Consider the following 17,288-nt stretch of genomic DNA (forward strand, 5'->3'; position numbering starts at 1 on the left):
TAGAAAACCTGTTTATAAATAATAATGACTTTAAATGTCTAAATAACTGGGTCCTTGAACACTCTCCAGAGGGAGGCAGGGTGTAGCCGTGGGGAAGGATTCCGGGGTTAAGCAAGTTCTGCAGACATGTGCCACTAAAATTAAACTATTTTCTTTCATAGGAATGCCATGTACCTTCACCCCTCTGATTTACCCCACAATAGTATACTGTCTACATACAAGTGACATCAGACACACTACATCAGAGCTTGCTTACCTTGATGTTATAAATCAATAAATGCATATATTTAAAAAATGATGTGGATGAAAAGTCTGGTTTAAAATCAAAGCCAGGGGATCTGGTATTATAGCTGAATCTCTGTCCTGCACTCACACATCACTGAGCCTTTTCATTTTCATAATGATGTGAACAGAGAAGATAATGCTGCCAGAATTAACTTTGAATTTTCTTGGCTTTCATTGGCTTAAGTCAGACCTGTAATCTTATTCACATTTCAGAGGAAGAGCTGCTCAAGATGGACTGTATGAAAGTTTATATGACAGTAAAAATATACATCTCTACCTCGATATAACGCAACCCAATATAACACAAATTCGGATATAATGCGGTAAAGCAGTGCTCGGGGGGGGGGGGGGGGGGCTGCGCACTCCGGTGGATCAAAGCAAGTTCAATATAATGCAGTTTCACTTATAATGCGGTAAGATTTTTTGGCTCCCGAGGACAATGTTATATCGAGGTAGAGGTATATTTTGCCTTACACTGAAAACCACTTATTTTTTTTCTGAGCCAGCTTTCAGCTTTACTTGACCCAAATGGAATTCTGTACCTGGGACCCTGAGACAAACCTTTCCACTTCATGATTTTTAACATGCTCCGCAGCAGGGCAGACCTCCAGCACTGGCCTGTTCAGAGGACAAAAAATAATAACAACTCAATTTCCCCCAGAAGCTTTCTCTGTATTTCAATCCTCCTGGGTTTTAACATAGACTAAAATCATTTTCCCTGTTAGAGAGAGAAAGGGACCAGCCAAGCAGTAACACATTAACATTCCCTACACATAAAAGTTACCCCAGGGTTAGAACAATAAAAACTTGTACAGACTGGATTACCTAGATTAGGGACTACATCTAAATCCTTGGTCTGCAGAGTGGTGAATATAGCATAAGGCACCATATCCAGGCCCTATCTTCCTCCCATTGACATTAGTGACAAAACCCCCACTGGGCTCAGTCAGGCCCATACAGGAAAGCTCAGAATCTTCACATGTAGTCACCTTTGGTATTGATGGTACTTGCATCATCTGTGAGAACAGTTCACCTTCAAGGTAAAATAATCAAAGACTGGAAAGAGTGTGTGGTTAGGATAGTCACAGAGCAGCTCTGTAGAACTTCAGACCGACCGCCAGTGGAATGACAGGACTCTGAATACCTTGCTCATTAGCAACATCTTTACTCCTGGGGGAATTCTGCGCCAAAAAATTAAAATTTTCCGGATAATATTTTAAAATTCTGCAAAATTCTGCATATTTTATTTGTCAAAATAACAGTGTATAATCACGCTGGTTTCTATTATTTTGGTAATTTATTTAAACTATAATACAATGGATGGAGAATGGGAGTGGGGAGTACTGGAGAAAATCCCCAAACCCTCTTGCCCAATAGTAATGCAGATAGGTTTGACCCTTTATTTCTAGTTATTAGTCAACAAATATATGTAGCCATATGCTCGGGGTTACATCATAGGCAACTGAAGGATGGGGAATCAAACTCACAATTTATATTAGCTACTGACCATCTCCAGAAAGATCAGTAGCAAACAGTTCATGGAGCACATTTTGATAGGAATTTTTTCAGTCCAAAAATTTAGACCAGTTCTAATTAGTAAAGTACCTTAAGCATTTATAAGGCCATTCTGTCCTTTACACCACTCTGGCAACGTAAAGGAGTCTTAAAACTTTTACACCTATTCTATACTCCCGTGGGAATTCACAAAGACAATGGGAACAATTCACTAAGCAGGCAGACTGCTACATTCTGCTCTGCCAGAGGGGAGAGAGCCTGCCCCATGCCTACCTCCTCAGAAACCCCCCAAAATCCTGCCCCTCCACGCCAAGCGTGTCACAATAGCAAGCGAGAGGGACAGTGTCTCTCTCTCTCACATGCATGACTGCCCAGCCCTCTCACCCCCAGGAGTAATTTATGTCTCTACTGGCTGCCCCAGGTGCCTGAACCAACTTGCCTATGCTGCCGGGGAGGGGCACATGATCGCTCTTGCAGCTTCCCTTTGCTTCTCTGTCAGAAGTCATTTTTCTGCGGGGAAGCAAAGAAATCTGCGGGGGACATGAATTCTGTGCACATGCAGTGATGCAGAATTCCCCCAGGAGTAAACATCACCTCAGGGAGGATTTTCCACTGCCAGGAACCCTGCATACTTTGGGTTATGCTGACAGAAGAAGAATAGGTAGAAGTAATATCTGAAACACTTCTTTTTAAAAAAAAAAAAACTAGCCAGATTTTATGTTGATGATGTCCCTTCCCAAAAACAGGAAGATACAGTAAATGAAACCTCCTACTTATTAGACTGTCCTGTTTTTTTTTTTTTTTAAACAAAAAACAATTTCAAACTGAATCTTTCCATTAAATACAGCATTAAACAATCCTTCAGAAAAAGGGTTACCTCAAGTAGAACTTCTCCACCAAGTGAACCATTACAGTAACCCCTGGCATCTCTGACTAACACAGAACAGAAGGGTGAAAAACCATGACAGCAGCACTCACCACTAGTATCACAAGGAAACTATCTGGGGCACAAGCAGGCATAATTCTAATGCCAAAGGATGGTGTAACAGTGGTAAACATTTCCAAACTTAGGTGTCTAATATTAAGCATCTAAATAAAGGAGCTAATTTTCAAACTATCCACAACTGCTGTTGAAGACAATGAGATTTACTGGGGCTCAAAACCTATGCAAATCAGCTCCCTTATGTAGGTGCCTAACAATAGGCACCCACTTTTGAAAATGGGGACCCAGGGTTATAGACAAAACCTTCTTTACTGCAATTTCAGTACATATCTGTGATTCTGATCCTTTGTCTGTTCAATTTGTATGGAGTTCTGTATGCCTTGTTTAATAACTGCTGTAGGTTATTATAGCCTAATTCTAGTCAATTTTGCCAGTCAAATTCAGAACTCCAACTAGACTCATAGACTCATAGACTTTAAGGTCAGAAGGGACCATTATGATCATCTAGTCTGACCTCCCGCATGATGCAGGCCACAAAAGGTGACCCACCCCCTTTCCCTTAACTCAGCTGTTGAAGTCCCCAAATCCTGTGATTTAAAGACTTCAAGTCGCAGAGAATCCTCCAGCTAGCGACCCCCACCCCATGCTGCAGAGGAAGGCGAAAAACCTCCAGGGCCTCTGCCAGTCTACCCTGGAGGAAAATTCCTTCCCGACCCCAAATATGGCAATCAGTAGAACCCCGAGCATGCAGGCAAGATTCTCCAGCCAGACCCTCATTGACCACTGATACTATTTACCAGCGATGGCATGTTGTTGACTAATTGACTAAAATCACGTTATCCCATCAAACCATGCCCTCCATAAACTTATCTAGCTTAATCTTAAAGCCAGAGAGGTCTTTTGCCCCCACTATTTCCCTCGGAAGGCTGTTCCAAAATTTCACCCCTCTGATGGTTAGAAACCTTCGTCTAATTTCAAGCCTAAACTTCCCCACGGCCAGTTTATATCCATTCGTTCTCGTGTCCACATTAGTACTGAGCTGAAATAATTCCTCTCCCTCCCTGGTATTTATCCCTCTGATATATTCAAAGAGAGCAGTCATATCCCCCCTCAGCCTTCTTTTGGTTAGGGTAAACAAACAGAGCTCCTCGAGTCTCCTTTCATACGACAGGTTTTCCATTCCTCTGATCATCCTAGTGGATTACTAAAATAATTATGAAAAAAAAACAACAACTACCCAGTTAAAAATACCCTATTACGTTGTACTGAAGGACTGCAGGGTCACTTGTCTGTGTGATATGCCCAAACACTCATCACTGCTATCCAATGCAAGTAACACAGCTAAAGCAGAAAAGTAATGATTCATTTAAAGGGTCATTTTACTGTACAATACTTAAGCAGATATGATAGCTACCTGAATAACAAATGACTTTGTTATAATTCCTGCAGATACAGCGAGCAACAAAGGAATTCCTAATAATGAGACACTTAAAAAGGTTACACAGTACCAAGAACAGTTTACAGTAAAAAATTTATCAATGAACTGTCTATTGCCATTGTCAGCACCAGAATTTACACCACAGTGTGACATATATAGTGACTGGAAACAAGTCGAAATCATTCAGGATTGCTGCCACTTAAATTGCAATACAGATATCATTTGCATAGCACTTCGTGTATGCACATGCCAGAGCACTTCATGCAATGTGGTAAAAATGAGCTGAACTCAATAAATGCATCAATAGAAGACGCAAAGATGCCAAAGCACTTTGAATCCTCACTTGGCATAAATCCTAATCTTAGAAAGGAGGCACCTGAGGACAAAAACTGATGGATTGTTGTGATCAATTGGGACTGTGATCAACAGATCTTTTGGTTTCCACACATTCTTGATTTTTGTCTGAAAATGGTATCTCCTATTAGTTCTCTGTATCATTGCTGAAGCTCCATTATGAAGGGGAATACAGTTGTCAATTTTCAAAATGTACTGTCAATATCAAACTAAAGAGGAAAAAAAACAGGTTTCAAGGGATTGCTAATGGGACAGACCGCCTCAAAGATCTTGGTATGAATTCAGCTCATATTTGCAGTGCTGAAAGCCATGACTGCCTGATGGCTGATCAATGGCCTCTGTGATGAGGCTGCATGGACATGGTCTCAGTTCAATTCCTAGTGGATGGGTCCTCATCACAAAAAGCAATAGCCACAACTGGCTGCCTCCCTCAGCATAGAAGCCAAAATCTAAATGAGGACAGCGAGTGAACTACCCTTTCATATCAGAGGTCTTGCAGGCCAGATTGGGACACATTTGTGGGACAGGGCAAGGGAAGTTTGCACTGCCGTTTCCCATCCTGTGCATGAACAGAAAGTATCAGTCTCCAAGACTGATACCTTTCATGAGCACTAAAATAAAGAGAACACATATATTATATATATTAAATATATCTATTAAAACACTACTTAGTTCAGATTATATATATATATATAAATATATTTACATATTGCATATATTATATATTAAAAATACAATCTCTGATCAGATTAGTTTAGAGTATTTTTGCACTTCTTTTGGTGCGCTTTTATATTGTCAAAATGGTTTACATGGTCTTTTATTAGATGCAATCAAAACTTCACTCTTAGGGACACAGACTAAGTTGCAGCTATCATCATATTTTTACAATCAAGTTTTAAGACCTTAAAAATAAAAACAAGTTACTCAATTATGCCAACTCTCACGATTTGATCACGAATCTGATGATTTTTGCCATTTTTCTTAAAGTCCTATTTCCTGAAATCAGGTGATCAAAAAAGAAAAAGAAGAAGGAAGTTGCTAGTCCTGATGGCTGCGGGGAAAAGTTTGAAAACATACAACCTAAAGACTCAAAAGCTAGAAGGCAAATAAAAAGAATCCAATACTTAATATCTTTTAAAAATAAAATCTCAGGGGATGAAATCCTGGTCCCATTCAACTTCAACAGGACAGGATTTCACCCATGATTGTTAAGCTAATGTCATGATTTTTTGGAGCCCAACTCATTTGAACACTTAGGGCTGGCAATAATGTTATATAATGTCTGATTGTGACCTAAAGAATCCCCCAATGCCAATTGGCAAAGGGTTCATTGATCTGTAACTGTATCTTCTGACAGGTCTGACAAACTAACCACATCTAACACAGTGTTTTCATAGTAGATATCCAAAGAGGGTCAAGAAAAGTCTCTAATAAAAACTTATGTCATACTGATCCTAATTGTTATGAGATGTATGGATGGATGTCATTTAAGGAGTTGTGTGTATGTACACTGGAAAATGTGTTTTAAAGTCTGAATCAAAGCAGGGTTGTCAAGCAGGTTTTGACTAGACAAAGGATGCATATTCACCTGTCTGCCTCGGGTCACAGGTAAAATAGGCATTGTAAGCCAACACAACGGAAGACGGTGACGATGTCAACATGAGGATGTAAAGGCAACATGGCGCCAGCACACCAATGAATAAACCATCCTGACTCTGTGGACAAAACAATGAACTTTGGGGGATATAAGGAGAAGGCAAAAGAACACATCTTGATCCTTCACTGAGGAAGCAAAAAGAACAGCATTTTCTGCATTCATGAAAGGGGGATCCCAGCCATGTTAGTTGGAGACGCTGGGAGATTCTTTAGGTGAGAGAAACTACTTTAGACAAAGGTTTATCCTGCTAACGTTAAATTTAGACTCTAGGAACAGTGTTATACGGTTTTATATGTAACCATTTCTGTTTCCATTTCTATCCTTACTCACTATCTCTCAAATCTTAGCCTTTGATAATAAACTGATGATTGTTTTCACTATAAATATATCTCAGTGCTGTGATGTTATATTGGAGCGGATCCTCATTTGACTCGTAGAAGCCGGTGTGTTCACTATTCCTTTTGGGACAGCTTGTCTGGTAATTTCTGTGAGTGTCCAGACATCGTGAAGGAATTTGGGGATTTGGTTGCGCCTATTGTTAACCTGCAAAGCAAAGTAAGGTCTGGCAGAGACCTGAGGAGACTGTTAGGGTGAAAGCCAACTGACTGGTGGTATCAGGGAGCTCACACCCAGTTCAGCCCAAGCAAAACTTCCTCTCATCAAAGGCAGGTGAGTGATAAGGTGACTCACAGTCCTGGGCACACTGAGGAAGCATCATACCAATCAACTACTTATCTGCAACCTACTTTTTGACTGACACTCCATTACCTGTCAAGGCCAAAATGTTCAAAAGTGGTCACCTATTTTGGATGCCTGAGTTTGTGAGCACCCCATTTGAGACTCCTAGACTCTGATTTGCAGAAGTGCTGAGCACCCAGAAAATCAGAGGGCGAGTGCCCCAAAATTGAGACATCCAAAATTCACACACTTTAAAACATTTTAGCCTGAAAGATAGTGAGCACAAATCCAAAAAGCAAACAGCTCTATTTTCTGGTTCGGTTTGCAGTGTCAGCAATTCAAGAAAATTTTGGCTTTTACTTTAAAATGGTATTGGCAATAATACTACAAACATTGATGGCGTTTACATATGAAAACACTTCACATTAAAATTTCAGTTCTACTGCAGAAGTTTTCTGGCAATCACCTCATTTTAAATATAAAAGTGAGGTTCCCCTTTTTATGAACATAAGATGTTTTATGTCATTTTTATTATTTGACAATGTCAGACAACATATAGCTTGCTCAAAAATATGAGCAACCGTTTTTTGGTATTCAAAGCCATATGCACCTGTTAACTAATGAATACTCCTAATTTTAGGGAATCGATCATGTTTTTATATTTAGGGAGTGCACTGAAGGATTCATGTTGTAAAATACAGACTCTGAAGTTACATAAGTACTTAAATATACATATTTATTATAGCCTGTCTGATTGGCTGAGACGGGCTCATGTGACTAAGGTAAGATTACATACTATTGCCCATATAGCTGATTCATTATATTTGACACTAAAAATATGGACCATCTAGCCAATGATGGAGATTGAGTCAAGTGATCTGGAGGAGAAAAGTCTCAATACAGGACTGCTTTGATATTGCAGGGCATTGCCAGCAAAAACAAAATCCTGTAACTTAGACATAAATACTTATTCCACCATCCAGAGTTCCTTGCAGCTGCTTTTAGACATGACTCCTGTCAGCTAAATTTCACACATACCTTTCGAGCTCTGACTCTGAGTTTGTGTATGGATGGAGAGAGAGAGATTAGATACATTACCTTGGCAAAAAAAGTTTATTCACCCACTCAACCAGGGCAAATATCTTTTGTTTCTCTTTGTTATAAGTAAGCAAAATATCACTATGATATTCATTATCAGCAGTTATCCTGGGAAAGGCTAGAGAAGTATATCTCATGCCTGTGATAGTAAATTTTCTGACAGTTTTTCAAGGCTAAAATGGATCTTAGTATTCCCCATCATCCCATCACAGTATGGAAAATGTTACATGCAATGTGCCTGAAAAAGTAAATCACATTATGTGCAGTTAATAGAGGGGTGGACAATTTGCATGGAGCCTGCTAGTCTTAGGACATTTTGCAGTTTATCAAAAGGCTGCAAAACTATAATAAACGTGGTCAAGTGGATAAGACAGAGGACATGAAGATATCCATGGTGACCAGGGCTTGATTGACAGGCCAAACATAAAGCACCATCCACTACCAATAAGCAACAGCATGGCAAAAGAAGATGTGCCCCACATGTAGGTAGTAAGCAGTTCCAGGAGTGGCCTCAGAGAGGTGGCAATATACCAGTGGGTTTCGGGAGGTGCTGTAGAATGAACTGAAGATGAATTTAGGTATGTCTACACTACAAAAGTAGTTCGATTTTACTTAAATCGAATTTGTGGAACCGATATTACAAAGTTGAACCTGTGTATCCACACTAAGGACAGTAATTCGACTTTGTGAGTCCACACTAACGGGGCAAGCGTCGACATTGGAAGCGGTTCACTGTGGGCAGCTATCCCACAGTTCCCGCAGTCCCCGCTGCCCATTGGAATTCTGGGTCGAGCCCCCAGTGCCTGCTGGGGCAAAAAATGTGTCGGTTTTGGGTAACTGTCGTCATTCAACCGTCGCTCCCGCTCTCCCTCCCTGAAAGCGCGGGCAGGCAATCACTTCGCGCACTTTTCTGCTGAGTGACAGCGAGGACACCACAGCACTGTGAGCATGGAGCCCGCTGCGACCATCGCTGCAGTTATGGCCGTTGTCAACACCTCGCACCTTACCATCCACCTTTTTCAGAGTCAGATGCTGAGAAATCGGGTGAGGAGGCTACGGCAGCGCGGTGAGGACATTAAGTCTGAGAGGGGCACAGACCTCTCACAAAGCACGGGACTCCGCGCTGTGAACATCATGGTGGCAATGGGTCATGTTGATGCTGTAGAACGGCGATTCTGGGCCCGGGAAACAAGCACTGAGTGGTGGGACCGCATAGTGCTGCAGGTCTGGGATGAACCCCAGTGGCTGCGAAACTTTCGCATGCGGAAGGGAACTTTCCTGGAACTTTGTGAGTTGCTGTCCCCTGCCCTGAAGCGCAAGGACACCTGGATGCGAACAGCCCTGACTGTCCAGAAGCAAGTGGCCATAGCCCTCTGGAAGCTTGCAACGCCAGACAGCTACCAGTCAGTCGCGAACCACTTTGGCGTGGGCAAATCTACCGTGGGGGTTGCTGTGATGCAAGTAGCCAACGCAGTCGTTGAGCTACTGCTCTCAAAGGTAGTGACCTTGGGAAACGTGCAGGTCATCATAGATGGCTTCGCCGCGATGGGATTCCCAAACTGCGGTGGGGCTAATGATGGAACTCACATCCCTATCCTGGGACCGGACCACCAGGCCAGCCAGTACATTAACAGAAAGGGCTACATTTCAATGGTGCTGCAAGCACTGGTGGACCATAGGGGACGTTTTACAAACATCAACGTGGGATGGCCGGGCAAGGTTCATGACGCTCATATTTTCAGGAACTCTGGTCTGTTTAGACGGCTGCAGGAAGGTATTTACTTCCCGGACCACAAAATAACTGTTGGGGATGTGGAGATGCCTATAGTGATCCTCGGGGACCCTGCCTATCCGCTAATGCCCTGGCTCATGAAGCCCTATACAGGCACCCTGGACACTGAAAAAGAACTCTTCAACTACCGTCTGAGCAAGTGCAGAATGGTGGTGGAGTGTGCTTTTGGACGTCTCAAGGGGAGATGGAGAAGCTTACTGACTCGCTCCGATCTCAGCGAAACCAATATCCCCATTGTTATTGCAGCTTGCTGTGTGCTCCACAATCTCTGTGAGAGCAAAGGGGAGACCTTTATGGCGGGGTGGGAAGTTGAGGCAAATAGCCTGGCTGATGATTACACCCAGCCAGACAGCCGCGCGATTAGAAGAACCCAGCGGGACACGCTGTGCATCCGGGAAGCTTTGAAAGCTAGGTTCCTCAGTGAGCAGGGTAACCTGTGACTATTACATTTGTTTAAAGAGAAGCTGAACCTGTTCCCGTTTCTTTACCCACTTAATGTTGACTATCCTCTCCAGTTACATACCCCCTTCACCCCGTTCCCCCCGTCCAACACACGTTCAAAAATAAAATAAATGGAACTTTGTTAATTTACACCGTGTTCTTTATTACGGAGTTCGCGGTAAAGTGTTGAAACTTGGACACAGACTGTGGTGGGGAGCGGGCGTAGTGATGGAAAGAACACTTCTAAACTCAAGGAATGACAGGCTCCTGCTCCTAGAGCGGTCTGCAGTGGTGGACTGGTTGTTTCAACGGAGCCTGCCACCCCTCCTTTTCGGGACTCTGTGTGTGGGGGCTATGTGACTTTGTGGCAGGGTAGGACGGTTACAGATCCCCTGCTGCGTAGCTCTGTCATCCAGGCTAAGGACCGCTGCAGTCTATCTCTAACCGCCCTCCCCCCGCACAAAGTCACATAGCCCCCCACACACACACACACACAGAACATGAAAACCACCTCCCAGACTGATCAGGGTGCCTAGTGACTGCAATGTGTGTGTGACCTTCTGCTGAACCTGTCCCCGTGTCTGTACCCTGGTAAAGGTGACTGTCCTCTCCAATTACCAACCCCCTTCCCCCCCCCTTCAAACACACTCTCCTCTAAAAGAACCTGACAGAAACAGTAATTAACAGAAACGTATTTTTTATTAGCAACTACACAGTTAGGGGATGAAACTGGGACGGGGGCTTGGGTGAGGTGGGAAGGAAAGGACTTAACAAATTTTGGGGAATGAGAGCCTTCTGGTACTTGAGCAGTCTGCAGGGGTGGAGTGACAGTTTTCACAGCCCCTGCCGCCCCTCCTTCTTGGGACTTTGGGTGAGGGGAGTATGGGACTTTGTGGCGGGGGAGGGTGGTTAGAGATAGACTGCAGCGGGGCTCTGTCCTCCTGCCTCCGGTCCTGCAGAACATCCACAAGGCGCCAGAGCATGTCCATTTGCTCCCTCATTAGTGCAAGCAGCGTTTGAGTCGCCTGCTGGTCTTCCTGCCGCCACCTCTCCTCCCGTTCGCTGTGTGCTCGCTGGTATTGCGACATGTTCTCCCTCCACTGGGTCTGCTGTGCCGCCTTGGCTCAGGAGCAGCCCATAAGTTCTGAGAACATGTCGTCCCGTGTCCTTTTCTTTCTCCGCCTAATCTGCGCCAGTCTCTCGGAGGGGGATGCCCGGGTAGGTTGGAAGACATTCGCAGCTGTGGGATAGGAAAAAGGGAGTGAATTCCTCACAAAGATACATTTTTGTGAACAATGAACATAGTCTTTCTCTGTGAAGAAGACCATGCACAGCACAGATCACATGCGCACTCAGGACAAGGTCGAATTTTCGGCCTTCGCATTCAGTGCCTGGGGTCTTGCAGTGGAGATCAGACAAGTGGGGCAGGACAGCGGAATTCAGGTAGCAGGCTCACATGGTAAGCCGTAGACTTTTGGCTGCTTAAAGCTTAATTTATAGCAGTGCCCTCCTTTCACGTTCAAAGCAATGCCCCTAGCGTTGGCCAGTTCCTGCTGCCGGCAATCCGGCAAGCATGAACTCTGCCCCGTCCCACCCCCTCGCGGCTGTCCCCAGGAAAGATCCCTGTATGCTGCCCCTCTCCCGCCTCCACCCCGTGGCTGTAAACCGCCGGTTACAGATCTGTAAAGGAACAGGCAAGCAGTCCCAATACTAACATTCCCCTAATTCAAAGCAGGTCACCATGAGTGACATCACTCTGATGAGGATTTCTGACACAGAGAAAAACCGCATGCTGTGTGAAAGCCAGCAAAACCCAGGGCCGTATGCCACCATGCTCTGCGAGGCAATGATCCCAGAGTACTTGATGATAGCCTGGCACGGAAAAGTTTCCTACCACGGAGGACGCAATAAGGCCGCTCTCCCCAGGAACCTCATGCAAAGGCTTTCCAATTACCTCCAGGAGAGCTTCGTGGAGATGTCCCATGAGGATTTCAGCTCTATCCCCGGACATATGGACCTTATTTTCCAGTAGCTGCACTGGCAAGGACTAAAAAGTAGAGCGCCTAGGGCAAACTAATCATGATAAACCGGACATTGTTAGATTCTTTTGCAGTAGTTGCACTGCCAAGGACTAAAACGATAAGCACCTAGGGCAAACTAATCATGAAAAACCCATTGTTAATATTCCTGTTCTGTTCAAAATAAATGTTTACATGTTTAAAACACTTACCGACTGATCCTTCCCCTGATTCAGGGTCCGGGTTAACGCCTGGGGAGGGTTGGTAGGGGATCTCCGTGAGGGTGATGAAGAGATCCTGGCTGTTGGGGAAATCAGCGTTGTAAGCACTGTCGACTGCCTCGTCCTCCTCATCTCCTTCCTCATCTTTCCCGTCTGCTAACATGTCCGAGGAAGCGGCCGTCGACAATATCCCATCCTCAGAGTCCACGGTCAGTGGTGGGGTAGTGGTGGCGGCTGCACCTAGAATGGAATGCAGTGCCTCGTAGAAACGGCCTGTCTGAGGCTGGGATCCGGAGCGTCCGTTTGACTCTTTAGTCTTCTGGTACCCTTGTCTCAGGTCCTTGATTTTCACGTGGCACTGCGTTGCATCCCGGCTGTATCCTCTCTCCGTCATGGCTTTGGAGATCTTCTCGTAGATCTTCGCATTCCGTTTTTTCGATCGCAGCTCCAAAAGCACGGACTCATCGCCCCACACAGCGATCAGATCCAAGACTTCCCGATCAGTCCATGCTGGGGCCCTCTTTCTATTCAGCGATTGCATGGTCACCTCTGCTGGAGAGCTCTGCATCGTTGCCAGTGCTGCTGAGCTCGCCACGATGTCCAAACAGGAAATGAGATTCAAACTGGCCAGACAGGAAAAGGAATTCAAATTTTCCCGGGGCTTTTCCTGTGTGGCTGGTCAGAGCATCCGAGCTCAGACTGCTGTCCAGAGCATCAACAGAGTGGTGCACTGTGGAATAGCTCCAGGAGCTATTAGCGTCTAATTCCATCCACACCTACCCTAATTCGACATGGTTAGCACTACTCCCCTCGTCGGGGAGGAGTACAGAAATCGAATTAAAGAGACCTCTATGTCGAAATAAATAGCTTCGTTGTGTAGATGGGTGCAGGGTTAATTCGAGTTAACGCTGCTAAATTCGACATAACCTCCTAGTGTAGACCAGGCCTTTGACTCCACTGGCACTGGTGCTGCGAGGCAAGAGATGCATAACACAACAGCATTCTGAGGGGCAAAATGGAGAATATGTGGGTGTTCAGAGGTCAGGCAAGGAAGCAATTGATCCATACAGTTAATCAACTGGAGCAAAAAACAACAGTCATATCATAAATAGCCACAGGCACGCAGGATTAACAGAAGTGTTTATTTGAAGACAATGAAGCTAAAGGAAGCTTTAGGCCGATTCCCCCGAATTGGGCCCCGTGCCTAAGAGGGCCCCGCGCCCTAAAGAAGAGCGCCTAACTTAGGCGCCTTTTTAATTTTTTTACTCACCCGGTGGCGGTCCGGGTCTTCGGCGGCATGGCGGCAGCGTGTCCTTCACTCGCTCCAGGTCTTCTGCGGCACTGAAGGACCCGCCGCCGAAATGCCGCCGAAGACCCAGAGCGAGTGAAGGACCCACCGCCGAAGTGCCACCGAAGACCCGGACCGCCACCGGTTATTCAAATCGGGGCCCGCACTTACTAAAGCCAGCCCTGTCACACAGCACCATAACCAGAGCTGGGTGTGCCCTTGGCAGTGATTAAAAAAGAACCTTTTTTTAAAAACTCAAAACATAATTAACCTGTGGAACTCACTGCTACTTTATATAATTGGGGCAAAGAGATTAGTAGTGTTCAGAAAGGGATTAGACATTTGTAAAAATAACAGGAATATATGCCATTAAAATAGACAAGGATACAAATTATCAAAGAATAAGCCAACCACTAACTGCCTCAGTTGAGGAAGTAACTTTTCGCATGGACATATTGTCTATTATGGGGGCTTTGTACCTTCCTCTAAAGCATTTGGTACTGGACACTATAGAACACAGGATATTGGACTGTTGTCCTGATCCAGTATGGCAATGCTTATGATCCCAATAAGCATACAATGTACATTAACTCCTTGCTTAACGTTGTAGTTGTGTTTAAGCAAAACGATGTTAAGCGAAACCAATTGCCCCATAAGTATTAATGTAATTGGGGGGCGGGTTAGGTTCCAGGGAAATTTTTTTCACCAAACAAAAACCTTATTTTATATATATATATATATATATATATATGAAAAAAATTTCCCTGGAATGTGTGTGTGTATGTATGTGCTATACACACACACACACAGTATAAGTTTTAAACGCACAATTTAATACTGTACACAGCAATGATGATTGTGAAGCTTGGTTGAGGTGGTAAAGTCAGAGGGTGGAATATTTCCCATGGAATGCCTTACTGCAAAATGATGAACTAGCATTCGGCTGAGCCCTCAAGAGTTAACACATTGTTGTTAATGTAGCCACACACTCTCCAAGGCAGCATGACTGGAGGGAGGGGAGACAGCATGGCAGACAGAGACACACACCCTGTGTGTGGGGGAGAGAGAGAGAGAGAGAGAGAGATGTTCATTGCCCCTTTAAGTACGCTGACACCACTCTAAGTGCATTGCCTTTAAAAAAAATCAGGAAGTTGAGACAACAGCTGTGGCCAGCAAGCTCTCTCCATCCTGAGCCCTGTCCTGTCCCCACCCTGCTCTATATGGAGAAGGGGCAAGCAGGGAGCAGGAGTAGGGGGGAGGGGGACACCCTGATATTAGCCCCCCTCTTCCCCTCTCCCCTGCACAGCAAGCAGGAGGCTCCCAGGAGCAGCTCCAAGGCAGTGGGGGGAAGGCCAGCTGAACTGCTGGCAATTGCTAGCCTGCTGGGCAGCTGCTGCACAGCGAATTTAGGGGAGCGGGGAGCTGATAAGGGGGCTGCCAGTCCAGCCTGGTTCCAAGCCCCCACCAGCTAGCTGCAACAGGCTGCTCTTCCTGCAAGCAGTGGAAAAAGCAGGCGGCTGCCAAACAACGTTAGAAGGGTGCATCGCACAACTTTAAACGAGCATATTCCCGAATTGATCAGCAATGTAACAACGAAACAATGTTAACCAGGACAACTAAGTGAGGAGTTACTGTAGTAACAATACCAAAACAATCAATCAACCACACCACATAAAGTTACATATCTTCAGAAAATAACGTTCTATAAGCAATGCCCATGCAGCAAACATGCAATGGAACCAGCAGCAATGCCCAGCATAACCAACAACTGTGCCCGCCACATTATCCAAATGGATAGCCATTCTCCCCAATGTGAGAGAGGCCAGGCATGACGAGAGCTCCACTGGATACATAGCAATAGTAAGACACACACAGTAGCACTGATAAAGTCAATGTAGATATGCATCCCACATAGTTGATTAGGGAACCACACACAATCAATAGAGATAAGACAGAATTGCATCCAGGCATTTTCCCTGTGGAAATGAGAGCATCCAGTGGCTGTTGCTTTATTCACTGCTTGCGTGTCCAGCACTTGTTTTGGGGGGAGGGTGGGGAAGGATAAACTGCAAGGGTGCTTTCCAGAACACACTCTTATTCCTTAGGCTATTCCCCTTTTAGGATTGATCCTACACTCACTGAAGTCTATGGCAAAGCTCCCATTGACTTTAATGGTGTAGACTGAATTAGGGCCTTTCTATGTCGTCCTTTCCTTTGCACTCAGGGGTAGCACATAACCCCAGGGCTTTGTGTGTATACTCTATTCCTCTCACTTACACCACCCTCTCACACAATTTGCCCCATCTCCCATCCTTTGTGAGGTTCTGCACACATTGTCTAAGCTACTAAATTAGCTTTTTACAGGGACTATTGAGTATGAAAGATGAGTGTGGTACAAAGTTAATAAGAAATTACAATTGTCCTGAGGCAGGTCAAAAATTATGGAATATCCACTTGAATAGTCAACCTCCCAAATGAAGAGGCTAATAAAATGGAATGGGCATTATGCAAACAAGCAGAATATATTTGTGCTAGTGTGTATATATATATATTTGTACTAGTAGCTGAAAGCCTATGCCGTTGCACAGGTATAATTCATAAAGTTGTGTGTAAAAAAGCCAAAAATGGCTGAAAACTTAAAACTGGACAGTAACACACCACGAATCTCAGTGATGATTGAATCATGGTGATATTCTAAACACAACGAGTCGTCCTCTATGCTTGTACTTATTTCCATTGATTAACACTGACTGTAAAGACTTTCTATGCTTCAGAGGGATGTTTGGGGTTATTGTGTCTGCTGCCTGTGTTGACTTGTGTCTGGGGGGGTTGTGCTGGGAGATTTGTGTAGGTGGTATTTGGGTACATGGGTGTGGCATCTGGGCCAGGTTATCCATCATCTGGGCAGTCTCTCATACACCCAATGAAATGGTTGCATGTAAATTAGCTGTAAAATAACACTTGTGATAGGTTAAATTACCTCTGATCTCATAATGGTCTAGGACTCTGGGCACGCATAGATACATGCCTTACTGTAGCTGAAAAACGCATGGGGTAATTCGTAAAATCAAAATGGCTGAGAATTTAAAAGTTGGACAGTAAATGATGGTGAATCAGAGTGATGGTTTAGCCTGGTGATGTTCAGAACAAAAGCTGCTCTCAACCATTCTTGTAGTTGTTTCCATCACTGACTGTACAGACATCATAGGCTCCAGAGTGAAACACAGAGTAACAATCCTGGATTTTTATTATATGGATTACAGTTATGCTGCTCAGGGTCAGGCCTCTTGTGCTAGATGCTGTACAAACAAAGATAGGACACAGTCCCGGTCTTGGAGAATTTAATCCATAAATGGCTAGGATTGTAAATTCTTCAGGACAGGGACTGGGACTACATATATCTGTGTTTGTACAGCATGTAGTAGAAGAGACCTGGTCAGCATTACTGTAGTACAAATAATGAACACACACATGGATTGGGAGAAGAAGAAAAAAATAGGCTTGTGTTGCATTTAATTTCCAACTCACCTTTTCATCCATAGGTTGTTGATTTAGACTGT

General features: G+C 44.4%; 2 protein-coding genes across 8 annotated transcripts in view; both read right to left on the minus strand.

Annotated features, from left to right (window-relative positions):
* Nucleotides 1-17,288, minus strand: part of KIAA0319 (KIAA0319 ortholog) — a 91,671-nt gene that overhangs the window by 72,186 nt on the left and 2,197 nt on the right. The window lies entirely within an intron of this gene.
* LOC135981027 (myb/SANT-like DNA-binding domain-containing protein 1) lies at nucleotides 10,882-16,242 on the minus strand. Of its 2 annotated transcripts, XM_065581987.1 has the most exons (3): nucleotides 14,647-16,242; nucleotides 12,432-13,443; nucleotides 10,882-11,441 (listed from the first exon to the last, which is right to left on the minus strand). In XM_065581987.1, the coding sequence occupies exons 2-3, from the start codon at nucleotides 13,006-13,008 to the stop codon at nucleotides 11,326-11,328; spliced, it is 693 nt and encodes a 230-aa protein (XP_065438059.1). In that variant the 5' UTR covers nucleotides 13,009-13,443; nucleotides 14,647-16,242; the 3' UTR covers nucleotides 10,882-11,325. The 2 variants fall into 2 exon arrangements, with proteins under 2 accessions (XP_065438059.1, XP_065438058.1); XM_065581986.1 differs by lacking the exon at nucleotides 14,647-16,242 and having other exon boundaries at nucleotides 12,432-13,768.

The sequence above is a fragment of the Chrysemys picta genome, chromosome 2, assembly GCF_011386835.1.
Source record: "Chrysemys picta bellii isolate R12L10 chromosome 2, ASM1138683v2, whole genome shotgun sequence".
NCBI classification, from domain to species: Eukaryota; Metazoa; Chordata; order Testudines; family Emydidae; genus Chrysemys; species Chrysemys picta.

Coding starts and splice junctions, on each gene's coding strand:
- LOC135981027 (XM_065581987.1), bottom strand. CDS start 13,008: ATGCAGAGCTCTCCAGCAGAGGTGACCATGCAATCGCTGAATAGAAAG. Junction 11,442..12,431: donor ATCAGGGGAAGGATCAGTCG/GTAAGTGTTTTA, acceptor CCTATCCCACAG/CTGCGAATGTCTTCCAACCT.